General features: G+C 38.5%; 1 protein-coding gene and 1 pseudogene across 1 annotated transcript; both read right to left on the bottom strand.

Moving 5' to 3' along the window:
* Positions 1-716: 716 nt before the first annotated feature.
* On the bottom strand, positions 717-1,269 carry LOC126027786 (40S ribosomal protein S18-like). Its single transcript, XM_049786802.1, has one exon. The coding sequence runs from the start codon at positions 1,233-1,235 to the stop codon at positions 777-779; it is 459 nt and encodes a 152-aa protein (XP_049642759.1). The 5' UTR covers positions 1,236-1,269; the 3' UTR covers positions 717-776.
* Positions 1,270-9,591: 8,322 nt separating this feature from the next.
* Positions 9,592-9,690, bottom strand: LOC126029254 (uncharacterized; annotated as a pseudogene).
* Between the last annotated feature and the right edge of the window lie 2,264 nt (positions 9,691-11,954).

The following is an 11,954-nucleotide window of genomic DNA, read 5'->3' as shown; positions in this document are numbered from 1 at the left end:
TAGACTCCTAGAGCATCCCTGTATTCATTACCTAAAACTGCTAGACAGGTGACTTTAAAACGATTAAAATGTGGCATCTATAGTACAACCGTGGTGGTGGGAATGGCCCTGATTCATTGTCTCTATGTATTATAATATTACTGTGAAAGATTTGTTATTCACTTTTTTGGTCACAATAAAACTTATAAAAAAAAGAAAGACAGTTTATGTAGGGTAAAAGAATTAAAGTTTGATTTAAAAGTAAAATAAAATGTGGCATATGTGTTTCCTGAGTACATGCTACCTGAGAACATGTTGCCTACATCTTCTCTCTAGAAATGTGTACATTCTTGCTAGGGTGTGTACTGGGTCTCTCTTCACCTTTGGAAGAGGTGAAGAGACTGTGTTACTTGTTCCCTTGACTGTGCTACTTGCTCTCTTTCTTATCCTCTACCTCCCTTTCCTCAATACCTTTGAGTAAAACCTGATTTTACTTAAAAAAAAAAAAAAGAAAAAGAAATGATTGAGATTTATCCTCTCACAGCTATGGGGACTAGATGTCCAAAGTCAAGAGGTATTTAGAGCCATGTTTCTCTGGATGTTCTTTCTCCAATGTGGGTATTTCTCTCTTCCCACTTTCAGTGTCTTCTCAGTGTTCGTTGGCTGTGATAGCACAACTTCTATCTGTGTTTTCATCCTTAGAGTGCCTTTTCCTGTGTGTGTCTCAAATTTACCTCTTGTTTCTTTTTTTTTTTTTAAAGCGTATAAACTATTTATTATAGGCGAAGCCTACAGACTTATTTCTTCTTGGACACACCCACAGTGCGGCCACGGCGTCCTGTGGTCTTGGTGTGCTGGCCTCTGACGCGAAGTCCCCAGAAGTGGCGCAGACCCCGGTGGGCCCGTATCTTCTTCAGTCCCTCCAAGTCTTCACGGAGCTTGTTGTCCAGGCCGTTGGCCAGAACCTGACTGTATTTCCCATCCTTCACATCCTTCTGTCTATTCAAGAACCAATCAGGGATCTTGTATTGGCGTGGATTCTGCATAATGGTAATCACACGCTCCACCTCATCTTCAGTGAGCTCTCCTGCTCGCTTCGTGAGGTCAATGTCTGCTTTCCTCAACACCACATGAGCATATCTTCGGCCCACACCCTTAATAGCAGTGATGGCAAAGGCTATTTTCCGCCGCCCATCGATGTTGGTGTTGAGTACTCGCAAAATATGCTGGAACTTCTCGGGGATCACTAGAGACATGGCGGCGGCAAAGAAGCGGCGTGTAGGCCCGCAGTGGAAGAGCCTCTTGTTTCTTATAAAGACAGCAGTCACTGGATTTGGGCACTACCTTAAATCCATATCTCAGTCTGAGATTTTTAACTTAATCACATCTGCAAAGATCATATTTTTAAAATGGTCATATTTACTGGCATTTGGAATTCAACATAATTTGGAGGGAAGTCATTAACTTTCTACATTACCACTACCACTGTCTCTCCATGTATGCTTCTTGCATCTTTTCCTCTGCCCTGTCCCTGACCACCATCTTGAAGTTAGTAGTTATCATGTCATTTATAAAGTCTTTTGCTTTTTAAAAAGGGCATTGCACTTTTTGCATAGTTTTTATGACCCACTTTCACCCAATAATAGATTTCTAAAATCTACTCATGTTGATGCCTGTAGTTGCAGTTCATTAGTTCATTATTAGTGATACGTTATTGTGTGCTGATTCCCTCGGGTAATGGTTTCCTTGGAGAAGGATATTAGAGTTATATAGAGTTCACTTTGGGGTCTATTATAAACAAGGTTTATATTTTAAAATATATTTCTTTCTCTGAATATAAAAGTTTTTATAGAATATATAACTAGATGCTGAACTTTTGGGCCCAAGGCAAAGGGTTACTAGCATTTTATTAAGGAATGTCAAATAGTTTTCCCACACTATTGGTTCAATTTGTATTTCTGTCAGTTGAATATAAGATGTCCTCCATTCTCGAGTTATTTCTTTTTAAGTTCAGGAAATGTAAAAAATCTCATGGTTTGTCTCCCCTATGGTAGTATTATGTAAGATCTTCTCTCACCTTCCCCTATGTTTTCCTCGATAACAGGTTATTTCTGGTGTCTGCCCTCAGAAAGTACTAGAGCCTGACTCTCACCTGCTGCTGGCTCTGGCTGTGTAGTCTCTGCCTGCTCTACAAATCCATCCTAATGGGTCATTAGAAGTGCCTAGGAACTGTAATTATGGTATAGCATTTCACAGGCTTACAATTGAAGGCAGTGTTTTCTAGACGCCCAAATCAAGTCTTTTGGGGAATGTTGAATCCCAGAAAGTTTGCATATTATATTTTGCATAATGAGTTTTTTAAGATGCTTGTTTTAGCTCAGAGGACCAGTTTTGGAAATACTCCCAATAATTGTTTGAAATAATAAAATTGGCAGAATGGGCATCTATAAGAGCCAATGTACAGTGCTATAATTCTGGGAGCCTTTTCTGCAGAGGAAAAGGGACAAAGCCTCATTTGTCCAATTATATTGCAAAGTCTTCACTAGAGTTGACAGAATCGAAGCAAAGACAAGGAACAAAAATAATTCTCTGCCTAAGATAGAGACCAAGAATCAGGGAGGGGATCCAAGCAGCATCTCTTCAATGTAGGGGAAGCTGTAGGGGAATCTGCATAGTTCTGTGAAAAATCTCAGAATCACATTAGGTCGTCTGTCTTGAAAACAAAGCCTGAACCAGGGGTTCATTCTGTCTTTTTTTGTTTGTTTGTTTGTTGTTTGTTTTTGTTTTTGTTTTTGGGCCACACCTGGCGGTGCTCAGGGGTTACTCCTGGCTGTCTGCTCAGAAATAGCTCCTGGCAGGCTCGGGGAACCATATGGGATGCCTGGATTCGAACCAACAACCTTAGGTCCTGGATCAGCTGCTTGCAAGGCAAATGCCACTGTGCAATCTCTCCGGCCCCTCATTCTGTCTTTTTCTTTCTTTCTTTCTTTCTTTCTTTCTTTCTTTCTTTCTTTCTTTCTTTCTTTCTTTCTTTCTTTCTTTCTTTCTTTCTTTCTTTCTTTCTTTCTTTCTTTCTTTCTTTCTTTCTTTCTTTCTTTCTTTCTTTCTTTCTTTCTTTCTCTTTTCTCTTTCTTTCTTTCTCTTTTCTCTTTCTTTCTTTCTTTCTCTCTTTTTTCTCTCTTTCTCTCTCTTTTCTCTTTTCTTTCTTTTTTCTTTCTTCTTTCTTTCTTTCTTTCTTTCTTTCTTTCTTTCTTTCTTTCTTTCTTTCTTTCTTTCTTTCTTTCTTTCTTTCTTTCTTTCTTTCTTTCTTTCTTTCTTTCTTTCTTTCTTTCTTTCTTTCTTTCCTTCTTTTCTCTTTCGTTCTTTCTTTCTCTTTCTTTCTTCTTCCTTTCTTTTTTTTTAAATACAATTTTTATTTTGATCATAGTGGCTTTCATATTATTGACAATAATATTTTAGGTACATAGTTACATAAAATCAGGGGGGATTCCCATCACCAAATTGTCCTCCCTACACCTCCGTTTTTGTCCTACCTCCCATATCCTCTTCCCTCACCCCCAGGGTTATAAATTCTTTTTTTTTCTTTTTTTTTTTTATCATAGTGGCATACATATTGTTGACAATAATACTTTAGGGACATATTTTTTTTTCTTTTTTAATTTTTTCTAAAGCCAAGATGGGGGGAGAGGGAGAGGGAGAGGGACTTTAGGGACATATTTACATAAAATCAGGGGGGATTCCCATCGCCAAATTGTCCTCTCTACACCTCCGTTTCTGTCCTACCTCCCATTTCCTTTTCCCTCACCTCAGGGCGACTAGAATATGTGGTCCCCTCTGTATCCAACCCACTACTTAGTAGTCTTGCACCTGTTTGGTCTTGATGCCTCCCTTATTTCCCCCTCTAACTGGAGGCAGGACTAGTTAGTTCAAGTTGCGTGGTTTTGTTTGAAAAAAAAGAAAAATAATAAACTGGGGTAAGAATCTAATACCCCAAAAATGGGCGGAGTCCTTCTAAAGGCTCTCATCATCAATTTGGGAGATGGAGAAAAAGAAGGTGAAACACTCCACTAGTACCAAAAGAAGTATTAAATATCCAGTGAGGGCACCAGCTCTATCGATAAGCACCTCAAAGAACAGACAAAACAAACAAACCAACAAAACAAAAACAAAAACAAAAACAAACAAACAAAAATCACGCCATGGTCTTGAATTAAGAAACATGGTATAGCACATAACGAAAGAGAAGAAAGGAAGAAAGAAAAAAAATAAATATAATTGGGGACAACACTTTCAATAATCGCACCCAAACAGAAAAATCGACTAATTTGATTTATTTATCTATTTTGGTCGATTTTTCTTCTTCCTTTCTTTTTCTTTCTTCTTTCCCTCCCTCCCTCTCTCCCTCCCTTCCTCTCTCCCTCTCTCCTTCCCTCTCTCCCTCCCTCTCTCTTCCTCCCTCCCTTCCTCCTTCCTTCTCCCTCCTTCCTTCCCTCCCTCCCTCCCTCCCTCCTTCCCTCCCTCCTTCCTTCCTTCCTTCCTTCCTTCCTTCCTTCCTTCCTTCCTTCCTTCCTTCCTTCCTTCCTTCCTTCCTTCCTTCCTTCCTTCCTTCCTTCCTTCCTTCCTTCCTTCCTTCCTTCCTTCCTTCCTTCCTTCCTTCCTTCCTTCCTTTCCTTTCCTGGCGCTGCTCAGTGGTTACTCTAGGCTCTTCACTCAGAAATTGCACTTGGCAGGCTTGGAGGACCATATGGGATGCTGGGAATCAAACCTGGGTTCATCCCAGGTCTGCTTTATGCAAGGTAAATGCCCTACCATTGTGCTATCACTTCAGCCCCTGAACCAGGGATTCTTAAACAAATGATTAGTTGTTTAAAACCTGTGCAGGGGTGAGGAAGACAGGATAGGTAATGGGAAGAAGTTAAGCAATGATGCGCATTTATCTGCAGTCAAACCTCAGCCTGGTCCCCTCCACTCACTACGTCTTGATCTCTGCCTTAGTCAGGGCTTTAACTTTGAACAGGTGTCTATCTAATTCAAGTTCTCACTCTTGACATCTTCTATGAAGAGGGCTTTCAGGCTCCCAGTCTTTTCTCTATTGAAAATGAGTGTTACATCTTTATTTGGGGAGAGCACACTGAGGAGTGCTCTGACTCTGTGCTCAGAGATACTCTTAGTGGGGCTCACAGGACCATATGGGATACCTGGTGATGAGCCCTGGTTGGATGCATGCAAGGCAAGTGCCCTAATTTCCTACTCCATCTTGTGAGATCTTTTAAGATCACGCCTGGAAGTGCTTAGAGGTTGAAGTTTAAGTGTTCTTTCTGGTGGTGCTTGAATGATCATGAGATATTGAGAATAAAATCTGACTCTCCAACATGTAAAACATTCATGAACATTGAACTATCTCTCAGTGCCCCATGAAATCTTTGTAAAAGAAGGCTATCATATACCAAACATGGCTTATATTAAAAACAGATCATATCCTAGGTGTAAAAACTAAAATTACTGTATATCATTTATAGAGGGAATCTGGAAGATTTTTATGCTACCTCAGGGTAAGAAAAGTATATCTGAAATAAATAAATAAATTAAATAAATTTCATAAGAATGAAAATGTCCTGCTCTTCAAAAGACTTAAGAAAATGGAAAGATAAGCCACAAAATGGAAGAAAATAGTTTAAATACATCCATCTGACAAAGGAACTACAACTAGAACAAGTGAAATTCAATTAGGGGACCAGTTACATGGCTCCAAAGAAGTAGATTGCATACCTAACATGTGCAAGACCCTGGATTACATGCCCAGAACACATGTCCCTCCAAGTACCACCAGGTGTAGACCTGATGGCCTCCACCACTGCTGGGTATGGCCTGCATAACAAAATTTATGACCCAATGATCAGACAACTCATTTACAAATATTGACAAAGAATAATTTAGTAGAAATAATTAGTTGTGATTTAAAATTTTTAAATGCAACACATTTTTAAAAAGAATATCTTGGGGCCGGAGAGATAGCATGGAGGGTAAGGCATTTGCCTTTCATGCAGAAGGTCATTGGTTCGAATCCCGGCGTCCCATATGGTCCCCTGAGCCGGCCAGGAGCGATTTCTGAGCATGAAGCCAGGAGTAACCCCTGAGTGCTGCCGGGTGTGACCCAAAAACCAAAAAAAGAAAAAAAAAAAGAATATCTTTTTTAAATAATATTTTTTATTTTATTTATACACCTTGGTTACAAACATGATTGTGGTTGTGTTTTAGTCATATAAGAGGACATCCCCCATCACCAGTGCAGCACTCCCACCACCAATGTCCCAAATCTCCCTCCTCCCCACCCTCCCACCTGTACTCTAGACAGGCTTTCTATTTCCCTTATACTTTCTCGTTGTTAGGATAGTTTGCAATGTAGTTATTTCTCTAACTAAGCTCATCACTCTTTGTGATGAGGTTCATGAGGTGGGTTGTAACTTCCAGCCCTCCTCTCTTTTGTCTCTGAAAATTATTGCAAGAATGCCTTTCATTTTTCTTAAAACCCATAGATGACTACTTCAGTCTTATTTTTTCTAGTAACATCCTTAGAGCGATATTTAGGAGTGACTAATATTCAGATATGATATATTAACTCATTATGTATTGAATGTCTTTATATCAAAGTAATGGTATAAAGATGGACAAAGACTTTATCAGCTACCTTACCAAAAACAATTTGATATGGGAGGCTGATAATAAAAGAATGTTGTTAGTTTTCTGAAAAATACAAATTAAAATAATAATAAAATGTCAGCAAATGTAAATAGAATAAACATGTAAATATTTTTAAATATACAAACATTAATAACAATCATATATAATATGAATAACTGTAAATAATAACTATTTTATAAATATGTAAACATTTAAATATAATAACTGATACTAAAAAACAATAACAGTACCAAATCTGGGCAAATGTTTGGGACAAATGAAACTCCTATAATTCCGGGTTGACCAAAATGGTACAGTTTCTTTGGGAAATAGTTGTCAGTTTTGAGTTTCTCAGAAAAGTTTAAGGTGCCTTCCTTCCTTCCTTCCTTCCTTCCTTCCTTCCTTCCTTCCTTCCTTCCTTCCTTCCTTCCTTCCTTCCTTCCTTCCTTCCTTCCTTCCTTCCTTCCTTCCTTCCTTCCTTCCTTCCTTCCTCCCTCCCTCCCTCCCTCCCTCCCTCCCTCCCTCCCTCCTCCCTCTTCTTTCTTTCTTTCTTTCTTTCTTTCTTTCTTTCTTTCTTTCTTTCTTTCTTCTTTCTTTCTTTCTTCTCTTCTCTTTCTTTCTTTCTTTCTTTCTTTCTTTCTTTCTTTCTTTCTTTCTTCTTTCTTTTCTTTCTCTTTCTTTCTTTCTTTCTTTCTTTCTTTCTTTCTTTCTTTCTTTCTTTCTTTCTTTCTTTCTTTCTTTCTTTCTTTCTTTCTTTCTTTCTTTCTTTCTTTCTTTCTTTCTTTCTTTCTCTTTCTTTCTTTCTTTCTTTCTTTCTTTCTTTCTTTCTTTCTTTCTTTCTTTCTTTCTTTCTTTCTTTCTTTCTTTCTTTCTTTCTTTCTCTTTCTTTCTTTCTTTCTTTCTTTCTTTCTTTCTTTCTTTCTTTCTTTCTTTCTTTCTTTCTTTCTTTCTTTCTTTCTTTCTTTCTTTCTTTCTTTCTTTCTTTCTTTCTTTCTTTCTCTCTCTCTCTCTCTCTCTCTCTCTTTCTTTCTTTCTTTCTTTCTTTCTTTCTTTCTTTCTCTCTCTCTCTCTCTCTCTCTCTCTTTCTTTCTTTCTTTCTTTCTTTCTTTCTTTCTTTCTTTCTTTCTTTCTTTCTTTCTTTCTTTCTTTCTTTCTTTCTTTCTTTCTTTCTTTCTTTTCTTCTTCCCTTTCTTTCTTGTCATTTTGTAGGAAAATGGGTACACCCAGCAGTGCTCAGAATTTAATCATGGCTCTGAGCTCAGGGATTATTCTTAGTGCTTCTCAGGATGCCATAATTGGTGCCAGGAATTGAACCCAGGTCAGCAGTGTACAAGGCAAGTGCCCTCCTTGCTTTACTATATCTCTGGCCCTAAATGCACCTTTCTTATATAATGTAGCAACTTTAGTCCTAGGCATTTTACCAAGAGAGATGAAAAGATATTTCTATTTACATTATGTTCATAACCACCTTATTTGTTTTAAGACAAAGCCAGAAACAGCAAGTATCTGTCAACAGATGTATGAACAAACTCTGATGCACACATACAATGGGAGTAGTGCTGAGAAAATGAGTTTAAATAATCAATATACATACATGACTGAATTTTAAAAACATTGTGATGAATGAAAAAACACAAGATAGTATATATTATTATATTATCTCCTAATTTTTCTTTCTTTTTCTTTTTCTTTTTGGTGTTCAGTGATGAATCTAAAAGCCCTCACACATGAAAACCATGCACTCTACCACTGACCCATATCTCTAACCATGCATGATTCCATTTTCATAGAATTCTAAAACTGATAAACTAATCTATAGTGACAAAAATAAAATTAGTGATTGGGACTAGAATAAAAGAAAATTTAATGGAAGGAGACAAGAGGATAAATGTGGTGGTGACAGAAATATTCCATATCTTCACTGATATAGCTGTTCAATAAACTGCACATTTATATATACATATAGTATGCATATAGCATACCTGTAAATTATACCTCAATCAAGTTGTGTTGAAAAGAAAAATGGGTTACTGTGGGATAATGAACCAATTATATTTTGTTTGTTTGGGGACCATACTCAGCGGTGCTCTGTATTCAGAAATCACGCCTGGCACTGCTCAGGGGATCGTATATGATGACCAGGGGTTTTATCCAGATTGGCCGCATACAAGGTAAGTACTTTACTCACTGTACTATCTATCCAGTCCCATCAAATAACAATTAATTTATAATAATTAATATTACCCTTTATCATATAATTTTATCAGTTCTTTTTCTCAATATCTGACATCAATCTCTTCAAAAGTTTAGTAACTGTGGGGCCGGGCGGTGGCGCTAAAGGTAAGGTGCCTGCGCTAACCTTGGACGGACCGCGGTTCGATCCCCCGGTGTCCCATATGGTCCCCCAAGCCAGGAGCAACTTCTGAGCACATAGCCAGGAGTAACCCCTGAGCGTTACTGGGTGTGGCCCAAAAACCAAAAAAAAAAAAAAAAAGTTTAGTAACTGTAGAAAACATTCTCTTCTTTGAAGTCTCAGTTTAAACCTCTTTTTTTTGGAAACCTTTCTGAGACTTCACTTATACTATTCTTCTTCCAGATCTCTATTGCTTGGGTTAGTGCCACGGCTAAACATAGGCAGCTGCCTTGGGCTTGGCATTACCATTCCAGTAGTAGTTCCTTCTCTTGTGGGCGTTTGTGTTTGCCAACTACATTAGGATGGGGATTTTTGATATAGTTTGTAAGGAAGAGTTTTTTAAATATAGCTTAAAGGTTATAATCATCATAGTGTTATAGTAAAATGGAAAAAACTGAGGTAGAACCTGGGGCACTGAATAACCTGGCTTCACATCTAAGCTCTGCCAGGTATTAGGCAGGTTCTCTTCATCTTTCTGAGTTTTGTTCCTGCAAAAGGACGTTCTGAGTCCTTCCTGCAAAGTGAGAGTAAATAAATGATAGCTCCTTCTTTGTGCAGGGGCCATGCTAATCTCTGTATCGTTCCAATTTTAGTACATGTGCTGCCAAAATGAGCACAGATAGCTCCTTCTTTGTAACAGTCCAAAGTAGCATAGACTAAATGCTAAAAGCACAGAGTAAATACTCAGTGCTGGCTGCTGTTATCATTACAACAAACAACAGTAGTAATGATAGTTATTATAGTAGTAATAAAAATATGGGGATTGCCCAGGCGGAAAAGTTTTTTAATGAACACACAAGCAAACATTTATTTCTGGTAAGACTCTGATAAGTTGGTACATAACATACATCTTTAAAAGTTAATTGAAGCTTAATTTTCTTTTTACGTTCATATTTTTTGAGAGTGTGTGTGAAAGTCAAAACCATTTCCCACAGAAACAGACATCCAGAAAAGAGTTTGGCTTTTGCTGGCTTGGCTCTTCATTCAGGTATCAGGTGGCAGACTGGGCTCAGCCTGGTGGAGGGAGGCTGGCTTTCTCTAGTGTGTTTGCAGGAGCTGGACTGACAGAGATCTGATAGAGGTTGTCAGATCTCCAAAGAACAATCGACTTTCTAAGCAGAGCCCCTTCTTGGAGTCTTGCGGTGCTGCGTTACATCTGTAAATGCCAGCGCGCTGCTAAGCACGTCCCGGTGAATAGAAGTGTTTTGATGTTTTGTTTTTGGTCGGAGATTGAAGTCCAGTGTCTTGGGACCCAGTGACTTCGGCTGACCTTCCTGCTACATGGACAGGGCTAAATTTCAACCCCTGGAGGCTTCTGCACACAAAACCTCATGCCTCACAAGGGCAGGTGCAAAGAAACCCGGCGGAAATCTGAAATCTTCACTGCTTCAGAGACCCGAGCTCGCTTCTGACAGAGGAATTAGGTTTCACAAGCCCACCCCCCTTTTTTTAATGTAGAAAGCATATCATTAGGGGAATCTGTACAGAGCAACTTATTAAAATTGCTCCCCATCGCAGAGAAAAAAAACATAAATGTTTAAGGACATTTAAGGGCTAATGGTGAACTCTGGATTTCTTGGCCACTAAGAGGAAGGAGATGGGTTCATTAATTTGAGGTCTTAATATTTCTAGAAAACACTTTTACCTCAAAACTTGAATCCCAGTTTTAAAATCAGGAAAGACCTTTCATTTTAAAGGTTTTAATTAAATTAGTGACTTGGTAAAATGTGAACCTCCAGCTTCTTACCAATGGTCTATTGTTGATAAATACAGTCTGATTTTTTATATGTATAGCTAGTTTTTGCATCACTTTTATCATTGTGTCTATATAGTTTGCAACCTATTTATGCCTTTCATTTTTCCCTGCCTAAGGACTGGGCACAGTAGTAGGGTGTTTGCCTTGCACATAGTCGACCCAGGACGGACCCGGGTTCGATCCCCGGCATCCCATGTGGTCCCCCAAGCCTGCCAAGAGCGATTTCTGAGTGCAAAGCCTGGAGTAACCCCTGAACACTGCCAGGTGTGGCTGAAAACCCCCCAAAACCCCAAAATTAAAAAAATTTTTCTGATTAATCTTCACAATTATTCTTAGCATATAGTTGATTTTCCATGATACTGTTCTGCTCTACTAGATTTGAGTAATTTTCCTGGATTTGAGTATTTGGAGATTTGTGGTTGTGGCTATTATTAGAAATAAATTCAATGCATTTTGGGCACTTTATTTCTTTAAAATATGTGTATTCTGATCAAAGTGAATTACAAGTCTTTCACAGTAATATTTAAGGTACATAGTGACAATGAATTCAAGCCATTTCCACCACCAGTGTTGTCCTCCCTCCACCCCTATTCCCCGCATACATCCCATACCTCCCCACTTTGCCCCGTGGACTGCTAGTGTAACAGGTCTTCTTTGTGTATAGCTTGTTGTAGATTTGGCACTTTATTTTAAAAACTATTTCCTTTATGTACATTAAAGAAGATGACTGGTACTTGGTGCACCAAAAGCATAAATACTAATATTACATTTAAAAAGATAAAATCAATTTGAGGAGAGGAATGTGATTCTGGGAGACATGCTGATATTTTCAAGGTCCCATCAAGTTTTCTAACCCCGCCTCTTACCCTTTTTATTCAATACTCCAGATTCTGCATGCACCTGCAAGATCTTCCTCGCCCCTCACATGCCAGTGGCCTTGTGTAGCCCATAATCAGGGAGAGACTCCTGCTTTTGTTCTTCAAGAAATCCCCAGGAAAGGGTTTTCAGTATGAACCCATGTTGCCTGAATTCAGCTGGGTATCACAGAAGCTCTACTCTTTAAAACGTCCATGACATGTTTAATTTGTTAAATATCCATTTTCTGGAGCTTCATGTTACTAAGTC

The sequence above is a fragment of the Suncus etruscus genome, chromosome 14 (genome assembly GCF_024139225.1).
Source record: "Suncus etruscus isolate mSunEtr1 chromosome 14, mSunEtr1.pri.cur, whole genome shotgun sequence".
NCBI lineage: Eukaryota > Metazoa > Chordata > Mammalia > Eulipotyphla > Soricidae > Suncus > Suncus etruscus.
Note: the sequence above shows the minus strand (reverse complement) of the source record. Positions and strands in the feature narration are given on the sequence as shown.

Coding starts and splice junctions, on each gene's coding strand:
- LOC126027786 (XM_049786802.1), bottom strand. CDS start 1,235: ATGTCTCTAGTGATCCCCGAGAAGTTCCAGCATATTTTGCGAGTACTC.